Consider the following 20,634-nt stretch of genomic DNA (forward strand, 5'->3'; position numbering starts at 1 on the left):
GATACCTGTTCCCTGCTTTGATGATTCAGCCATTATTTGGCACCTGGTTTCTATTTTACATACTTAAAACGTGTGTAAGAAAATGGCAGGATACCTGCGTCTTTATCATAGTAATATCCATGAAAGAAATGGATGAAATAATCTTGAGGAATGAGTTCTGTGGGAAAGGGGCTGGACTCTAGAGAAATGTGCACGGTTGAGCCATTTTAACATTTCACCAGAAAATAAGTCATGTTGAAACTAATAGGGTGGAGTAAACATGGTACCAGTTGAACAGTAATTATCTCATAGACTAATATATAAAGAGCACGGAGTCAATGGAGACATCTCTGTGGAGCCATTTGAACATTGGATGTTCTAAACAAGTTATGCTGGCCTCCTCCTAAGAGGCACAGCCTGCCATAGTTGCCCTTTGTTCTAGTCACACCTAATAATGCCAGGTCTACTCCCATCTCTCTGGAGCCACAATAAGCTGCAAAACTGCAGTTTTATACAAGTAATAGATTCATAACTTGTTACAGGGGACCGGCATGTTCTGTTCATCATGACCTAGTTGGTCTTCAGTTGTATGGATTCACAGCCTGCCTGACCCTGGAATATGCACACAGTATCTTCAGGCAGAGGAACATTTTCCTAATTTGGACGGCCCCTTTCCTTCTCACTGGAGGTTCTTGTGATTATTTGGTTGCAAGTCAGTCTCCTGTTTCCCCCCAGATCCCTGCTCCCTATTCTTGACACTCAATTAGCAAAAGCAGGATGGCCACTTCTAGCTGATTCAGCATCCTCATTTGTCATTAATTTCTGAATTGGGCATTTTCAAGACACTTGCCCAGATATGGAAATGAACAATAACGGTAGCAGTGGAAGCAAAACGTCATAACCATATTCACAATTGTCTTAGACCCCAGTATCTTATTTGTTTGGTTATTTTAGGGATCTATTCTTCATCCATCAATGTAGTTCCTAGGGTGGATCCAAAATGTAAAGACATTCTCAGCTTCTGAATACCCAGCCCTGTGAATGAATGGTGCTAACCCCTGAAACCTCCTTGCCTTCTGCATGGCCTTAATGGACATGGGTCTCTGGTAACTTCTCTGTCCCTTGCCTAAAATGGAGGGGGGCACAGTGATTGCCTAGCCTCGATCTTCACTATGCTGTCCGTTCCCTCCAAGGCACTGTTGTATCAGTGCTCAAGAGAAGCTGTACAGTGCGTAGAGTGAATGCTCCAGCTCATGTAGGGATCCTGCCCTGGCATCTATAGCTGCATTACTGTCTGCGTATCTCTCTGTTGAATTTCTACCTTTCTCCTCATTGCATCATGTTGCTATTTCCCAACTGCAATTCTTTTCTCTATCTTTTCCTTCCTTCTTCCTGTCTTGTGTTTTCCCCTCTTCTTTCTCCCCTCCTGAACCCCATAGACATGTCCGACTTTGAGAACAATAATGATAATCGTAGAGTGGCAGATATGAGTCAACGCCATGACAATCTCTCCACAGTGACCAATGCCTTGGTAGGAATGAGCCCGTCCTCCTCACTGTCAGCCTTGTCCAGCCGTGCAGCTTCTGTCTCCAGTCTCCACGAACGCATCATGTTTGTTCCAGGTAGTGAAGAAGCCATTGAGAGACTGAAGGTAAGAACCAGCATCGTGGATCCCATGTTATACGGCAGAGATATGGACAGTGGAGGCTGTCGGCTCTGATGCCAGTGGGATGGTACATCCACTCTGGGTTTCAGTCAGAACTCACTTCACACCTTGGATAGCCCCTTTAGGGTTCTGGCTGAAACCCAGAGTGGTGACAACGGAGCCAACAACCTCCACTGGATATGGGAAGAAACTCGGTGGGAAGAAACCACAGCACAAACACATATTAATAGTCCCCGATAAGAACATCAGAACATCTAGGGTCCATCTAGTCCAGCACTCCGTTCACACAGTGGCCAACCAGCTGTTGACCAGGAACCCACAAACAGGACAAGGTGCAACAGCACCCTCCCGCCCATGATCCTCAGCAACTGGTGCCTTTAACTATTATAATCCTGACAAGAAAGAATCTGAAGTAGCACTATGCTGAATTTTTCGATCTATTTATTTTCAACCATTCATTTGGGGAATGGACCAAAAGAAATTGCACCTGGAAATTGTGGAAAAGGTTGAGAATTTTAGAGAAATTTTGGAGAAATTTCTCGATTTGCAGGGCTTTAGTGCTTACCTTTCTATAAGGAGGTAGCTGCTGCTGCTGCTAGTGGTGTGACTGGTCCTTATTTTACCATTTTCCATCCCATTCTATCTTTGCAGCCTCTCTAGCTTGCTTGTGCTTTCTGAAAAGCCCCCTAGATGACATAACCAGGACTTTCTCTCTTAGGGCTTTCCAGTGCTGCTGCCCTGCTGAGTGCCTGAAAGATGAGTGAGGATTTGTTGCTGCCATTGTTGTTGTTGTTCATCTTCATCTTGTTGTTGTTGTTAATGGAACTTTTGACAACAACAAAACTAAACCAAAAATGCTGCACTTAGCTTTCAAGCGCTCAGCAAGCAGCTGAAGTAGAAAGCCCCAAGGGAGGAAGACCTAGTTAAGTCCTCTAGGTAGGGGATATGGTGAATGCTGAGCCCTGTTCTGGGAGCCAGCCCAGCCGAGCACTCGGCCAATCTCATTTTCTGGGGCCTTCGGAAAATGTGCAATTCCTCTGGCACACCTTGAAATGAATGAATAAATAAATAAACATCCCTGTGAAAGAGGCAGAAAAATGATTGCCTCTTCCGAAGGGAAACAAAGAGGTTAGGAAAGGGTAGGTGGGATTTTGGCTCGGCACCGTTCTGAAGCCACCTGCTAACATCCCTGCATTTTGCTGCGCAACTGGCATCCTCCAAAGGCAAACCTGTGCTTGACATTTGTGTATTATGCAAGTGCTAGGAGTGACAATAAGATTGTTCCGACTGTTACCACATTTGGGTAACTTTGTAGAGTTGGGAGGCCACATTGTGTGCCCCCCAGAGCCCCCTAGGGGGCGCACCCCTCCTCCCTCACCACATATGGCTGCATGGTGAAATCCCAATTGTGCTCCTCCCAACCTGTCAAACTGCAACTTGGGGGCTGGGGAAAGCATGATTCTGCAGAGAATCAGAGTATGTGATCCTCGCAGGCTCTGTTTCTCTGCAGAAGCCACAGTTCTGCTGGGGAGAACGTGCCTTGTTTCCAAGCAGTATTTCTGGTATTTCAGTGGTGCAGGGGTGGTCTCCATGGCATCAGTGGTGGCTGAACCAAGCAGGGGGTGCAAAAGCTACCAGGAAAGCCGCATGCAGCCATGGGGCATGTGTTGCCCACCCCTGTCCTAGAGAAGTGGTGGTGAGCTCTACATGATTCATCATCTAGTCTAATCAGGAGGCAGTTGTGAAATACTGACATTTAACTTGTCTTCTTCAGGAAACAGAGAAGATCATCGCCGAGCTGAATGAAACGTGGGAAGAAAAGTTGCGCAGAACAGAAGCAATTCGTATGGAGAGGTAGGAAATGAGTTGTGAATCTCACCTGGTATATACATAATAAAAAACCTGCATCTGAGTCCCAAGTGGTTCAATGTGTTATTTCACTACAACATCTTCATTCTTTTCCCAGAGACTGATTACTCTTAGAGTTGCTCTGCACATAACATGCCTAGGAATGTTGCGAGCACCTGATGGGGTCTGGCAGCATGGCAGACCCCCCGCCCCATTGGCCTCCCTGGACCCAGTTGAGTGCTCCTCGCGTGAGCACGGTCCCAGCTCAAGTGTCCACAAGGCCCCTAGAGCACTTGGCAGCCACTCACCCTCACAGCGAAATTGCACACAGCGGGGGGGGGGGGGGAATTGTGCAATTTCCTCAGTCGTAAAGGTCCCATTTACACCAGGGTAAAGGTGGAATTTGTGCTTTTACCCTTGCGTAAATGGGGCCTTTATGACTGCCATTTATGCAGGGGGGGCAAGTACGCCATTTCGGTGTGAAGGCGGGTAGCTCCCGAGCCCTTGCTGGGCCAAGCTGAGCATCAGAAGAGGCTTGTGAGGCCTGGTGAGTGGGGGAGGACAGTGGCAGCAACAGGGTGAGCGCCTGCCAAGGTGGGTGTAGGTGAGTTAGCCCACCCCTAGACATGCCTTATGCAAAAGCTACAGGAAACAGTCTTCAGCCAGTAGAGTGTTTTCACATGTGGTTCAACATCATCTCACGAAGGATGTCCATTCCATTGCCAGGCTTTGCTGGTGTCAGTGGCAGGGAACGTCCACAAAGTGGTGGTGACCAAAGATCTATTGCATGATAATGTCATCGTGCAGAACAGTCTCCCCATGGAGGTTGTTTTAGCCATTTGGGACAACTAGAGGGTCCAAGAGGATGGGAATTGTTGTGCCGATAAGAGCCACTTAATACTGTACTTTTCCTGATATGGTTCAAAAATGTTATGTCCATTGTTAGAATGCCTCTTCTCCACTCCCCACCCCCAACATGTTCAGCAGGAAAACAAAGCAAGAGTGTTCATCTCTTACTTTGCTGCACATAACTTTGGCTCTTTCTGTGTTTGAAGCTGCTGTCAAGACTAATCTTTGCCTCTATCACACTCACCCCTTTCCATTCTTTCCCAGCATTTTAATGATGTACATGTGTTTCCATTGATTGTGTTCAAACAGTCGGAGGCTTCCCTTTTCTGAGTACCTCTGCATCTCTTACCATGAAGCCAAGTTTTCAGCAGAGTTTGCAGAGTTTCCGTTCTTTCTTTTGATATTTTCCAGGGAAGCTTTGCTGGCAGAAATGGGTGTGGCTATGAGAGAAGATGGTGGTACCCTGGGGGTGTTCTCTCCTAAAAAGGTAGGATTCTTTTTCTGCCTCCACAGTGCTCAGTGCTCCAACTGTGCGGCGTGTATCAATTTAGATAGGAAGACATTTTTCTCCCTCTCCCCAGGGTCATCTCATGAAGCTCGTTGGTGGGAGATTCAGGACAGATAATTCAGGAAGTAGTTCACACAGCAAACTATGGGATTCACTATCATAGGATGTGGCTTTAAAAGGGGGGGGAAGCCCCAGGGTGGCTCTGGAGTGGTGCTGTGTCATTTATATGATGCAGGAGCCATTGTGGAGCCGTCCCAGGGCTTTCCCCTGAAGCTCCAACTTTTTTCTGTGGAGCTAGATGGCGACAATGCATCTGCATCTGTCGCCTTGCTCCAAAGTTGCAGTGGAGGCATGGCGACCCCTGATTGGTCGCCATTGGCCCGGATATGGGGGAGGGGGTGGGCCAGCAAACCACATGGCTGCTGAAATGTCTCTGTGCATTTCCTCCAGCAGCGTTGGGAGAAAGAAACGTCTCTGCCTGGCATCATCAGGAGAAAGAAAGAAAGCCCCAGGTGGGGGGAAATGGGGGGGGGTATGGGGATGCGGAAGTGCACAGCAGCCCTCACGCGGCAATGCAGCAGAGCATGGAGTGGCAGTGCATGGGGCAGCAGCAGCTCCTTGCTAACCCTGCGCTAGCTCCTAGCTGTGGGGACAACCCCACAGGAGCACAAGTGTGTGTGGGGGTTTGGGGATCATGGTGCCGATGCATCATCGTAAAGACACCCCCCTGGATTGGATAAATTCCTGGAGGAGAAGACTATCATAGGCTACTAGTCCTGATGGCTATGTGCTACCTCCAGCATCTGAGGCAGTAAGCCAATATACACCGGAACATGGGCGGTAGGGTGTTGTTGTACCCATGTCCTGCTCGTGGGTTGCTGATCAACAGCTGGTTGGCCACTGTGTGAAGAAAGTGCTGGACTAGATGGAGCCTTGGCTTGATCCAGCAGGGCTCTTCTTAAGTCCTTAATTTAAAAATTGTTTCCACTGTTAGTCTGTTGATGTGGAGAATTTCTGGTTACCATTTGAATGAATGAGTTCCAGACTTGCAATGACACTGTGTTGATATTTTATTGCTGGTTTACTACTGGAAGTAGTTCTGGGTGTTCTATTGTTGTATAGTTTGCACTCACCCAGCAGTAGCGCATTATTGCATTACTGTTATACAACTGAGTGCCATTTTCACTGAGCTGCTTGAAAGAAACAGTATAACTTCGGTCCTCCTGGTAGAGTCTTTTTTTTTTAAGCATCATCATCAATATTCTCTTATTCATTAGAACATAAGAACAACTTTTTTGTTTCTCGTAGTAGCCAACCGGATACCTCTGGGAAGCCCACATGAGGACAATAACCCTCTCCCATTGTAGGTCCCAAGCAATTGATAATCATCCCCCACCGCCCCGCGGTACTGTGAGGATTGCAGCTCAGAGAGAACAGAGAAGTCGGGGTGGGGGGCAGATGACATCATCCCTGCTAATCGAAAGGTCTCAGCATCCTGCGAACCCTGGCGCCCCTAGAACACTGGGCATATTGCCTCTCAACGTGGAGGTTTCATTTAGCCTTCACAGTTAATGGCCATTGAGCCAGTGTGGTGTAGTGGCTAAAGTGTTGGACTAGGAGGCGGGAGATCCGGGTTCTAGTCCCCACTTGGCCATAGACACCCACTGGGAGACATAATAATAATAATAATAATAATAATAATAATAATAATAATAATAATAATAATATATTTCTTACCCGCCTCTCTGATTGGATCAAGATGGGGAACAAAAACAAGCATAAAATACTGATTAAAAACATGGTATATACTGTTTAAAAACATCCTAAAAGCATCCTAAAAACATACTAAAAATATCCTAAAATTCTACTGGATAGGTCTGCCGGAAGAGATCGGTCTTGATAGCTTTCTTGAATGCTAAAAGACTGTCAAGCTGACAAGTCTCCTCCAGGAGGCTATTCCACAGTCTGGGAGCAGCAGAAGAGAAGGTCCTCTGGGCCAGTCACAGACTCTCAGCCCAACCTACCTCACAGGGTTGTTGTTGTGAGGATAAAATGGAGAGGATGATGATTATGTATTCCGCCTTGGGTTCCTTGGAAGAAAAAAGGCGGGATATAAATGCAATAATAATAGGAATAATAAATAGACTGAACCTCCATGAATGTATCTCATCCCCAAATAGTCTAGTTGCCAGATAACCAAGAGCTCTACGAATGTATGTTCTCTCTTTAGTCTTTGATATTTTAAAGCCAATGGACATATGCTATGTGCATTTCCTCAATGCAATGTAAGAATATAAGGACAGAACTATTTGGTAGTTCTTCTTCTACTGGACAATGTAGTTGGGCACGCTAGGGGAGTGTGTTGGTCCAATCCATTAACCTAATGGTCTGCAACTGATTTAATTGCATGAAATCGTTCAGAAAAGTGGGGAGGGGAGATCCAACACATGAACCCCTCTAAAAATTCAACACATGTTACTTCCTTAAGTAGCTTTATAAGTTCACTAAGATTGTGGTAATGATTATTATGCATTTGAGCTGTTCTCTCCCCCCCCCCCCGTTTTGCCACATAGCCACTCAGGATGGTTTTTCTGGAGTGTGTAGGGGTGTATTCCCCCAAGAAGGTTGGTCTGGAGGGGTTGTATTTGGAGTGATCTGTGTGATTCTTTTGAAAACCATCCTTACGCTGTCTTAGGCATAGGAAACTTTCTGCATTCTGTCTGGGGTGGCTTGAAGAGCTGACTTACGAGCTCTTTTACAGCAACTAATACAGGTAGAGGGAGGACACTGCACCGTTCAGCCTGCCTTCTTTGAATTACATAATCCAGGTCCTTCCAAAGGGTGATGTAATGGGCTTGCTTATTCAGCCGTATGGCTCTGTGCCTTCTGCCCGATGTCACAAGCAAAGTAAATTGCGTGGTCCCTCTCGGTCCAGCACTCAGTCACGAAGGGGGTTCTGCGTCAGACTTTCTCCTCTCCGCAGGGAGGCCTGAGGTGCTGATTGCTCAGAGGCAGGACGGCCGAGCTCAGCCACGGCAGTTGCTGCTGGGCGCCTGCTCCTGTCAGTGCTCACAGTGATAAGCAGGGCTGTCAATCAATTGATTTTAATCCATTCACTGCCTTGCTTCTGACTGATGGATTAGTCTTCAGAGTACGTCGTTACAGCCTCTCAGTCCAGATGATAATTTCCCCGCTTTGAGAAGAGCTGTTGAAATGCAGTAGATCATTCTCTAAATAAAAATAATAAAACGAATATTTTGAAATTAAAAATGAAATAAATACCATTGACCGAGAAATTACACACACACACACACACACACACACACACACACAGAGAGAGAGAGAGAGAGAGAGAGAGAGAGATTTTAAAACCCAAGACCAGAACTTGTACTCTGTTCTTATTTAAGCACCTAATGAAGTCTCTGATGGTCCATAAATTCTGAGTTCCAGGGCCAGCTCCAGTTTTGGAGGAGTGTGTGGACTCAGGAAGCTGCCTTATACCATTGGTCCATCTAGCTCAGTGTTGTCCACACTGACTGGCAGCAGCTCTCCAGGTTTTCTTGTTGGAGACTTTTCTAGCCCTACCTGGAGATGCCAGCGATTGAACCTGGGACCTTCTACATGGAAAGCGTGAGCTCTACCCACTGAGCAGGGCCTTTCCATGAAGGCAAGATGCTCTCCAGCAGCCTCCATGGGCTGTGGCGCCCTCTCCTCCTCACCCATCATGTTGATGGCTGATGCTGGTGGCAGCAGCTGCTCCTGCCGCTCACGCTTGCTTGCTTGCCCTCCTGGCAGCATCAGAAGGAGCAGCGGTTCCTGCTCGCTTCTGAGGGGCAGCAGATTCCTGGCCCTCCCACCCACCGGAGTGGGTGAGCGAACAAGCACCAAAGATGACTATTTCTGTTTACTTACTTAATAGATTTATTAGCCTCCTTTCAAGATTATGGCCTTCCCAATGTGCCTGGCAATATAAAAAGTTTAATATGAATCAAATTATAAAAGCACTATTAATTTAAACTATTTTAAAATAAGCCAGATAAAATAAAATGCCATGTCAAATATCCAAGGGCAGCAAATACCATGAAACCTTTTCAATTAAATGTCAGATAGAACAAACATGTTTTTCAGAACCTTTTTGAAAGCAGCCACAGATGTAGTCGGCTGTATATTTTCCCATCGGGGTGGGCAACTTGTGGCCCTCCAGCTGTTTTAGCCTACAACTCACATCATCCCTAGCCAACATAGCAAGGGTGAGGGATCATGGGAAGTGTAGGCCAAAACATCTGGAGGCACACAAGTTCCCTCCCTGATCTCTCAAGAGGGAATCCCCTATGGTAGGGGCCACTACTAAGAAGACCTTTTCTCTAGTATCCACCAACCTTACTGATCTTTGCAATGGACCAGCGAGTAGAGCGGGCAGAAGCCCCCACTGCCCAACAAATGGTAGGCAAGGGAGCTGCGGCTGTTGCTCCAAGCTACCATCACCCCCTTGATTGTCCACCTGGCTGAGCAGGTGAGTGATTGGCAGAAGGGGAAGGGGAGCTGCAGCAGCTACTGTGGCCTGCTCACCTTCTTTGTGTGGTGAATAGGCAGGAAGAGGAGCCACAGTCACAGACAGAAGAGTGTTGCAAGGGGGGGATGAGCACTGGAAGAGGTCAACTTCTTTCCGCCAACCTAAAGAGAGAGGGCAGCTGCTTTTCCTCCGCAGTACTGGCAAGCTAGGGGGCAGGCACCTTGGGAGCTGCCTGACAACGCCAGCCCCTGACTCCATGTGCTGGGTACCCCACAGCACAGAGACACAGTACGTCAGCTGGGAATGCAGGTTTGCTGAGTAGCCTTTCTGTATCATGTAAGAGAAGGGCAGGGATTCTACAGTCCCACTGACCCAAATCCGGAAGCCCCACCAGGCTCATTTTCACGGAAGGGTGCTTATTTGGTAAGTGTGAATTACCAGCGCTCGCCTGTGTAAATGGTCTCCGATCCTCTTTGCATGGTGTTCCAATTGATAGGATAGTTGCAATGCTAATAACTTTTCTGAAAGAGATTCAACCATGGTAATGACTGTAGAGTTCTTTATCCATTTCCTCTAGCATCGTACTGATGTGTTGAACTCCAGAACTAAGGATCACTCCTAGGGCAGTATGAGATCTTTGCAATTAGACAATGCTTATTCACTGAAGCCTCATATAAAGGTCTTTGTGTGCATGATGTTTCCTCAAGAGAATTTGATTCAGTAGCATACATGGATTTATAATTTGTATCCGAATTTGTATTAAGTGCAAAATATAGCATAGGTCATCGTTATTTCAGTGGAGGCTGGTGGCTCTGAATTTGGTGGAGCTGTGAATCCACTCCAGGTTTCAATTTGAACCAGCCAGAACTCTAAAGGAGCTATCCAAGGTGCTGAACCAGATCCCCAAAATAGGTTCAGTGCCTTACATAACTCCTTTAGAGTTCTGGCTGAAACCCAGAATGGATTCACAGCCCCCTGAAATTGGAGCAACCAACCTCCACTGTGTTATTTCCATTTTGGAGATGGATTGAGACATAGAGACATCCTAAGATCATAGGGTCATTCCATGTTCCAGGCTGGTTCCATAAACCACTGAACTACAAGGAAGTGGACTCCAGTCCACAAAACTGAAGTTATAATAAATTGGTTGATCTTTAAGGTATCACGAGACATTTTCTTGTGTTTGAATCACACTATGACACACATAGGAACACAGGAAGCTGCCTTATACTGAGTCAAACCATTGGTCCACCTAGCCCAATATTGTTGACATTAACTGGCAGCAGCTCTCCAGAGTTTCAGGCAGGATTCTCTCCGAGCCCTATGTGGAGAAGCCAGGGATCAAACTTGGGACCTTCTGTATGCAAAGCATGTGCTCTTCCATTGTGCCAGCTCACATCTTGCCCCTTATTGGTCAAGAGAGTCATTTCTGCTTTTGGTGCTCCCAGTTAAGAGTATCCACATGTCAGAGCTTCTCTACATTAAAAAAAAAAAATCCTGCTGCCTTACCGGGGCTTTTTGCTTCCACTTTTTTTCTGGGAATACAATCAGCTCAATTACATGGGCAGACATGTGGTTTGAATTGAATACTTCCTCTTTCTGCATGCTCCATTCACCTTCACAAAACAGCATCACCTAGTGGTGGAATTATAGCACAACTGCAACTTTACACAGGGCCAATTTTGCGCTTTTAAAAACATAGCTAATTGTCTCTGTGCTTTTTGAAAGCAGGATAAGGTGGGGAAGCGTATCAGATGTCCTAGAGGTTGACAACATCATCTAAAGGACTCACAAACTTCTGTGAGCAGCGAATCATGAGCATCCAATAAATTGCTCATGTAGAAATGCTCTAAAACGTGGAATGAATACAGGAATTCCTTGCATAGGGCCCCCTCCTCCCTAAGGAATTTTACAGCCAAGGTAGCAGCGACATAGCCCTTGGGTGTTAGCTTGCTGGGCACTTTTCACCAGAAATATTTCCTTGAAGCTGTTTTGTTGCTGGACTTTAACCAGCCCGTCATGGTCAGTAGCACAGCCATCATGTTATAGCAAAAGGGGCCATGTAAGTTTGCAATTTAAAAAATAAAACACAATTTCAAAACCAATTTAAAACCAGAACAAACAATACAGGTTACAATCTTGCAGATCCGTAGCTCAGATTAATCCCACCAAACACAAGGGGGATTATTTCTGGGTAAACAGGGACAGGATTAGGCTTGTGCAGTGCAACTCTATGCATGTTTACTTGGTAATAAGCCCCATATGGTTCGGTGAGACTTACTTTCAGATAAGGGTACATAGGATGGCAGCCTAAATAACTGGTTATCGCAGGTCCAAAGCTATCCAAATGTTCTGATAAAACAGGCAGTAGATCCAGTGCTATGGCACAGTCAGGTTACTCTCAAAGAGGGCAGAGTGGTCAGAAGGGCATAGCCTTGCCTGGGAAGAGAAGAAGTGCCGGCTGGGGAACGCTTGGAGTTGTAGGACTTTGCTCTATCCAAATAGGCATAGGATTGCACCCTTAGCTGCTTTCCCCCCTTTTGTCTCCCTCAGACACCACATCTAGTCAACCTAAATGAGGACCCGTTGATGTCTGAGTGCCTTCTCTACTACATTAAAGATGGAATAACCAGGTAAGTAAGATGGTAACAATAGTAACTTTGTCAGGACGAACTCAGAGGATTGGCGTTGGTATGGTTTACACTAGCTATTTGCATTCAAATGCCTCCCTGTAGGGTTGGCATGACTTCCTGAAAACTACCTGAAATAATAATAATAATAATAATAATAATAATAATAATAATAATTCTTACCTGCCTCTCCCTCTGGATCAAGGCGGGAAACAACACTGAATACAAAAATACATAAAACTGATTGAAAACTAATATAAAACTAATACATTATTAAAATAACAGACAGACATCTTAAAATTCGACTGGGTAGGCCTGCCGGAAGAGATCAGTCTTTATAGCTTTCTTAAATTCGGAAAGACTGTTAAGTTGGCGAATCTCTCCCAGCATGCGTTTGTTTGTTTGCTTGCTTGCTTATTTATTTATTTTAAAATCTATACTGCCTTTTCCATCTAAAAATATTGTTCAAGGTAGTTTATTGTAAAATATATTGAAACATACTAAAAGAACTATAGAACATACTTATTAACTCCTGAAATCTGTGCTTGTATAACTGGAAGTGAAGAGCAAAAACAGTAGTATAAATATATAACAGAAGACAAGTGGTCTGAAATCTACAAGCTATTGAGAAGCCAGAAAGCTGCAACACTCAAAGATTTTGCAGAACTACTTGTGCTTCAGTATCGTTTTCTATGTGCAACTGGATTGGGACTGGGGCCTGCGTTGTGGTCTGCTGGACTTCCCTGGAATAATTTCTAAAGCTGTGGCACTACCACAAAAAAGGCCCTGCTTCCTAGACTTATACATATGGAACATTAGTGAGATCCCAAACAGCCTCATCTGCTGATCCATTGATCACAGTGGACAGGGAAGCTCATATGGGAGGTGTTCACTAAGACAGGATGGGCTCAACCTATCAGGGCTTTCTACAGAATAACCAGCACCTGAATTATGGCAGAAGCAAACTGGCAGCTAGTTCAGCTAAGCAAGAAAGGGTGTGCTGGGCTGCTCCCTACAGCAACACCCCACTCTCCAGCTCTCCTTACATTTGGTTCAGGGGACTCTGTTTCAGAAGAACACTGAGAATGCTTTGCAGGTTTGAAAATCTGACCTCTGGATAACTTTGCTTCTTTCCCCAACAGGGTTGGTCGAGAAGATGCTGAGAGGAGGCAGGACATTGTCCTCAGTGGGCACTTCATCAAAGAAGAGCATTGCATATTCCGAAGTGACACAAAGGCTGGCAGTGAAGGTATCCCCATACGGAGTGCCTGACAGTTAGGCCTCCTTCCCTATCTAGTTAGTAGAACTGAGTCTCTCTAAGTCATGGCCCTCCATTCCTGCCAGCGGGGCCTACCTGCCTTTCAAATAGGATGGCCATTTACACATTGTCAGAAAGAGGAAATGCATCAACAACAGCAAAAGTTCAACAGTTGACAGAGATTTGCATAAAAATTACATATGCTAATTTGCATATGTTGGTGTAATGTTCCTTCTAAAGCCTCCCTCGACCTGCTCCTGACACTCCCATTTTGCCCAAAGTTTTCTGACTCTAGTCAAGAAACGATCTCCATAGCAGACTTCTCTATCCACCTCCTGGAGGGGGGGAGGGGTCTGCAGTATCCTGTGGCCCCTGGGAAGTGCTCTGAGGGACCATGGGAATTCACTCTAAGTGGACCTATACATTACATATTTGTGACTAATGCTTTGTGGAGTTGAAAGCTGAACAGTATGTGATAGGTGGGGGTGTCTTTGCTGTATACAACCCTGTACTGGGTAGCTCATGACCATGTGGTTAAACTAGCATTACTAAAATGAGTATTTTGTGACCAGCCATGCCCCCCCCCCATGGCAGCCATTTTGTGAAAGCACCTACAACACACTCACAACATTCCAGATGTGCCCACCATACATATGGAATGTATGTACCCCTTTGAGCTTTTGGATCAAACTCGTTCTTTACAATCCAAGATGCAATGACTTTCCAAGCAATCGTAATGAATGAAAACGGATATTTGGAACAAAAGCATTACCTTGTTGTATGTATGTTACTGCCCATCAAGGTTTAATCTTATATGTATAAGAATACCGTGCCTCCCCACACAGAGAGCTCAGTTCCCTGTTGAGCAAGTAGACTGTTCATCCAATATTTTTAACACTTGGGAGACAATTGTTCCTTGTACACTGATAATATCTTTCACATGCCATTTCATCCCCCACCCTCTCCCAATTCCACTTGTGCCTTTTCCGCAGCAGTGGTGACCCTGGAACCTTGTGAGGGGGCAGACACCTATGTCAATGGCAAGAAAGTAACAGAACCCAGCATCTTAAGATCAGGTAGGTTCACTCTCCAGGAGAAAAGATTGGGCAATGGGGCTGTAGGAGGCAGGAGTTTTAACAAGAGCCTTGCAAATGATTCAGCTGCCTGCCACACAGGGATAAACTCATGGAAATCATTATTTGACAAGAGGGTTTCATTGTCCTGGATAGAGCAGTGGTTGAGCATGGTTTGCACTCAAGTCATTTGGGTCAGGTGACTTGTATGCTTCTACGTATGTGGGCCATCTTTGGTGCCTGTGCAGTGGATCATCATGACATCTGCTTAGCAATGGACCGAACAGGTACCGGAATCCCATCCCATTTCCATCCCTCTACTAAATATGCCCCCTCTCCCCCCCCAGGAAATCGCATAATCATGGGGAAGAGCCATGTGTTTCGATTTAACCATCCTGAGCAGGCCCGGCAAGAGCGGGAGCGGACCCCTTGTGCAGAGACCCCTGCTGAACCGGTAGACTGGGCTTTTGCCCAGAGGGAACTGTTGGAGAAACAAGGCATTGACATGAAGCAGGAAATGGAACAGAGGTGAGTGGAAGGAAGAGTGCAGAAGACCTCGGGAGCGGGGATGGAGTATTCAGAGGCCCACAGCAAAGTGTTGGGTGTGTCCTTTACATGTAGAAAGTCCCAGACTTAATTCTTTCCACCTCCAATTAACAGGATTGGGTAGCAGATGATGGGAAAGGCCTGTACCAGAGATTCTTTGAGAGCCACTGTTTCTCAGGAGACACAAGAGTGGACTAGATGGAGAATGGCTGCATTTGTCCATGTATATGTTGAGAGGAAGGTTGGATGTGGAGAAGGCGAAGTGGCAGTGAATAGGAAATCATAGAATCATAGAACAGTTGAGCTGGAAGGGGCTTATAAGGCCATTGAGTCCAACCCCCTGCTCAATGCAGGAATCTACCTTAAAGCATACCTGGCAGGTGTCTGTCCAGCTGTATTTTGAATGCCTCTAGTGTGGGAGAGTCCACCACCTCCCTAGGTAATTGGTTCCATTGTCATACTGCTCTAAAAGTCAGGAAGTTTTTCCTGATGTCCAGCCGGAATCTGGCTTCATGTAACTTGAGCCCATTATTCCGTGTTCTGTACTCTGGGATAATTGAGAAGAGATCTTGGCCCTCCTCTGTGTGATAACCTTCCAAGCACTGCTCCATACTATCCATACTGCTTTGTCATTTTATCCTGCCTTGTCATTTTGTCATTTCAATTTCTATGTAGGCTTCAGGAACTGGAGGACCAATACCGGAAGGAAAGGGAAGAGGCAAATTACCTTCTGGAGCAGCAAAGACTTGTAAGTAATAAATAGGTTGCTTTTTGCACACTTGACAGGCTACAGTGTGGTTGACAGTGGAGATCATTATTTTCAAAACAGGGTCAGCCTTCCAGACACCTTGTGCACCTAGTTTGCAAGAGCAATAGTAACTAGGATTTGTTGATATTGCATCCCCTGCAGGCCAAATTCTTACACAGTTTCATAAATCACCTTTGTCAAAGGTCAAAGATGCCACATAATTGTCTCCATCTTTGGTTGGAAGCATTCTCTTTGGTTATATATAGCTGTGTCTCATGAAACTCTATAGTTGGCTAAACAAAAATGGTGACTGCTAAGGAAAGGGAAGGATTGGTTGACTACAAGAATGGGATCATTTCTCAGCTTTACATAGAAGGGAAATACAGCAGGCCCAAAGAAGGCACTGACTCTGCCTGTCCTTTTAGGATTATGAAAGTAAATTGGAGGCTTTACAGAAGCAGATGGACTCAAGATACTACCCAGAGGCTAATGAGGAAGAGGAGGAACCCGAGGACGAAGGTAAGAACTCAGCAAAAGGCAACTTTACCTGCAGTGATTTGTTTTTTGCTACAAATACCCAAATACAAAGTACATACAAGCTATGGTGATTGTGAATTGTACACTTAGAGGTTCATCAGACAAGCATTCTATCGTGCACTCGCTATGCCCACTTATGGATGTGCCTACTCCTTTAGATGATATTATCCACCTCCTGCGCTACTCTCACTCCTTCCGCTCATTATTCCATAGCAAAATAGACCACTTTTAATCCGTCTTTTTTTAAAAACACACACACACACACAAAACAGAATGTGCTGCGATCTTCTGCTGTGTGCAGGAAAAGCGGCACAATAAAAACAGCCTCTGAATGGGCCACATGGTCTTTGTTTACTTCCTCTTTCCTGTCTGGGAAGAAGGAGGAAGTGCGGAGAAGTGACGGTAGGAAACGCAATTTTCCTCCATGTGATGATGCTCTTAAAATGCTTGGAAGCAGTATTTTAAAGCAGACTGAGCACTGAATGATACCCAAGAATTGCATATTGTATTTTGTGGTGAGGTGACTATTTATTTATTTATTTGTTACAATATTTATATACTGCTCCCCATTCAAGAATTTCGGAGTCGTGAACAAATAGAATAAAAGAATAAAACCAGAATAAAAACACCTTAAAATACATTTTTATAAGTGCAAATAAAACTGCAGCTGGTCATTGAAGGCTTCCTGGAACAACATTTTCAGGAAGCGCTGGAAGGAATATAAAGTTGGTGCCCGCCTGACCAGAAGCAGGGAGTTCCATATGAAGGGGGCGACCACACTGAAGGCTCTTCTCCTAGTGGACTCCAATCGGACCATAGGTCTATGTGGAACCTATGGTCTTGTGTGAGAAGCAGTCTTCTGTTTCTGTATACTTCGCCAAGAGGAGAAGAAGCTCCCCTCAAGCATCAAGCATGTATATGTTTTATGTCACAATTTATGAGGGGAAGGATTGCTCAGCAGGAAGAATCCTGTGGCACTGTGCTACAGACTTGCTGCACCTAAATCAGCTATATGAACAAAATAAACATATTGCATTGCTTGATGGGCTGCTTTTGTTAGGCTAGTTATTCATATTATGGAATGATTGTGGTTATACAATGAGGTATGCATGTATATTTGGATAAGCACTGGAGTGTGAGTGGTACGCTAAGTAGTATTATTCAGAAGCAAGGTTAAGTCAGAGCAGAGCCAGGAGATCAAATATCAACTACAGGCTTAGACAGGTGCAGGAACAAAAGACTATAATCAGTCAAAGCTCTTGCATACAATATTATCATATTGTAATAATATATTCTTGCTTTCTTTGGAGCCTTCATAGGGTGACTGTTGGGAGGTTAGCTAGTTGGGGAAAGTGGGTTACTCAGAGCACTCCTTGGAGCATATTTTTTCTAGAGTCCTGTTTGCAGGCTTAGAATAAGCAGCTTCGCATACGCGTTAGACTAAACCAGCCTTTGTTCAGATCCAGCAGGGCATTTCTTATGCTCTTAATGAAGTCCATGGTATTAAAAGAATTCAAGATATTTGCCTGAAAGCCATTGGACCCAGGACCAAATTTTGTTCTAACATCCTGTTGTTAAGAGCATTTGTTTAAGGAGGAGAATAGCATGAGCTATAATCAGGAAGCACAGACAAAAAGTTGCTCTTTGAAGGGAGTGATCTTGTGGAGTCTTTTATCTCAACAGTTCAGTGGACGGAGCGAGAGTTTGAGCTGGCACTCTGGGCCTTCAGGAAGTGGAAATGGTACCAGTTTACTTCTCTCCGGGACCAACTGTGGGGCAATGCCATTTTCTTGAAGGAGGCCAATGCCATCAGTGTGGAGCTGAAGAAGAAGGTGAGCAGTTTCTTTTAGGGCCACTGAGGATTATGGGTTTTTAAAACTTTTTTCTTGGAATGAAAAAGGCTGCTGGATGGATCAAACCAACCTGTAGGTGTAAGAGAGATCCAGCAGTGTGTGTGTGTGTGGTGAAGAAGGAAATGGGTGTAGCAGGGGTATTGAACTTCCTTGAGCCTGACAGCTGAATTCAATATCAGAGAAGCCCTTGTAGGCCACATTCCAGTGGTGGGTGGAGCTGAGGGCAAAATAGTGTGGGGCCAAAATACCAAAAATATCAGCATATTTTAGCTTAAATCCCTTACTGCTGGTAACTAAGCTTTAGGAGAGGCATTTTAATCTTTTAGAATGAGGGGGGAAATGTGCAAAAGCTGGGAAATGATTGGCAGTCAGGGAAAAGGGAGTGGTGTCAGGGAGGAGGTGTGGGCATCTGGGGACCCCCACAGGGCTGGATTTGGCTCCCAGGCAGGCCAGAGGTTCTGCACCCCTGGGATATGGGAAATTTTTTGCTCCCCAACTCATAATAGTAGGTCAGCCTATAAACATCATTGGCAGTAGGCTTAGGGCAAACAAAAAGATGCGCTTCCTCACACAATACATATCGAACGTCTGCCACTTGCTACCACATAATGTGTACCAATCACTGCTAGCTCACATGGCTTTTTAAAAGGATTAGGTGAATTCTTGGAGGATAGGCCTATCAATGGTCATTCGCTATCTTAGCTAAGTAGAAATTGTATGTATAAAACTAGAATACATTTGATGCTCAGGAGAAACAACAGGAAAAAGCGTCACCTTTATGTTATGCTTATGCAACCAGAAGCATCTACCTCACTGTGACTGGAAACAGAATGCTAGCTAGCCAGGGAATTCTCATGTTCTTATGAAATGGCTGATATTTTTAAGTGGCATTCTGCAAAGTGAAGTGCTGCCTACCAGCCACATTTTTATTAGGATGTTAAAGAGTAGTTTTGTATTTGGAGTTCAAACCAATCTCTGTCTTATACTTAGATTCTTGGGCAAGTTACCTTTCTTTTAGTCTTGCCAGTTTGCCTTCTGGGAAATGAGTGTTTTGTGACTGGCCATAACCACCATAGCATCCATTAATGAATGGCAAGCCCCTCCCATGGCAGCCATGTTGTAAGCACACCCATGACATTCTCTCAAAATCCAAATATCCCACTGACCCCAAAAAGTTCTGAAGTAACATAATACTAGGTGGGTCAAACTGGCATATAAATGAGTATAAATGAGGGAAGGGACATAGGGTCTTGAAGTTACAGTAAGGAAAATATGATTTCCCTCCCAGATGCATTTGTTAAAAGTGTCTTTGGAGAAATATTGATAGATTTATTTATTTCAGAAAGGGCCCATATAATGAAATGGTGGGGCTACTGAATGCAACTGCTAGTAATCTAGCTAAGGAAGAGTGTATTTTCAGGGTCTCGTATTTGTGAAGATCCTAGTAACATACCTTACATGCAATAGGATGGAATAGGTTGCCTCAAGTACTGTGCTCTTTGCATGAAGCAATGCTAACCAGCAACACTGATCATTCACTTCCAGGTTCAGTTTCAGTTCGTACTTCTCACAGACACCCTATACTCACCTCTTCCTCCGGACCTGCTTCCTCCGGATGCTGCCAAAGACCGTGAGAAACGTCCTTTCCCAAGGACCATTGTGGCAGTGGAGGTGCAGGACCAGAAGAATGGAGCAACCCATTACTGGACTCTGGAGAAACTCAGGTATGCAGAAACACCTTAGTTGCACCACAGAGAGCTGTCTGGCTGACCAAGAGGCAGGGGAGCTTTGGAAGAAAGGCGACACAGGGCATGGGGTTATCATCTGGCATCATAGCTAGCCCTCTTATAGGCCAACGGTGCAACAGTTAAAGGGCATTTACCTGTAAGCATGTGTTTATCTTGCCTTACTGGATTATTTCAGGGCTGGCTGACACGACCACTTCAGTGCATCACCATTGGGCAAAGTGGGTTGAATTTGGGAATGGAGGTTTGTTTCATCATGCACACATCAGCCAGCACAACCAGTCTTCTGTGCATGGTGTCCAAAGTATACTCCTTCCCAATACTACCACTTATGGCAGGAATTCTCTACCGTAAAGTCAAAGGAAATGTTTTTCCTTGTAGTTTCTGTAATCCAGGATGACCACAATGGCTCACATTGCTATTTGATTCCATGCAGGGATCTCATACGATCTTTTTTAGTTATGCTAAAGCTAGGTTGAGCCTGGCATGCCACTGATCAATCTACATGTTGACTAGTTCATCACATGGGCTGAAATCTGAATTCTGCACATGTCAGAGCAGTAATGCATCCATCAACTCTCAGCATGTTGAATGACAGCTTCTAGTGCATGAGCAAACAGGCCCAAATTCTGCAAAAAGAAGTCCTTACTATAAACTCTGTGCAAATAGGGCTTCCTCTCCTGGGGCTTTTGAGGGGCTTTCTTTAAATTACTTGCCTTAACAAGGATGTAGAATTTCCCCCATGTATTAGTGTGTCTAGTGAGTAGAATAGGATTCTTCATCAGCTTCTAAGGGCATGCAGGTAAGCCAGTGGTGTGGGTGCAAGTAGGCCAGTGGGGAATTACTCAGCCACCATTATGAGAACAAATTTGTTTTCTGTA

General features: G+C 45.1%; 1 protein-coding gene across 11 annotated transcripts in view; it reads left to right on the top strand.

Annotated features, from left to right (window-relative positions):
- KIF1A (kinesin family member 1A) overlaps positions 1–20,634 on the top strand; it is a 117,951-nt gene that overhangs the window by 46,110 nt on the left and 51,207 nt on the right. For 7 of the 11 annotated variants that reach the window (XM_063132384.1, XM_063132386.1, XM_063132387.1 and 4 more), the window contains 11 exons: positions 1,497–1,630; positions 3,420–3,499; positions 4,754–4,829; positions 11,917–11,996; positions 13,136–13,242; positions 14,244–14,327; positions 14,672–14,852; positions 15,546–15,618; positions 16,044–16,137; positions 17,839–17,987; positions 19,554–19,732. In XM_063132384.1, coding sequence (XP_062988454.1) covers positions 1,497–1,630; positions 3,420–3,499; positions 4,754–4,829; positions 11,917–11,996; positions 13,136–13,242; positions 14,244–14,327; positions 14,672–14,852; positions 15,546–15,618; positions 16,044–16,137; positions 17,839–17,987; positions 19,554–19,732 — 1,237 coding nt within the window. Of the gene's footprint in view, positions 1–1,418; positions 1,631–3,419; positions 3,500–4,753; positions 4,830–11,916; positions 11,997–13,135; positions 13,243–14,243; positions 14,328–14,671; positions 14,853–15,545; positions 15,619–16,043; positions 16,138–17,838; positions 17,988–19,553; positions 19,733–20,634 lie in introns of all 11 variants that reach the window. The other 4 variants (XM_063132379.1, XM_063132381.1, XM_063132382.1 and 1 more) reach the window with 1 other exon arrangement.

Source organism: Elgaria multicarinata, chromosome 8 (genome assembly GCF_023053635.1).
Source record: "Elgaria multicarinata webbii isolate HBS135686 ecotype San Diego chromosome 8, rElgMul1.1.pri, whole genome shotgun sequence".
NCBI classification, from domain to species: Eukaryota; Metazoa; Chordata; class Lepidosauria; order Squamata; family Anguidae; genus Elgaria; species Elgaria multicarinata.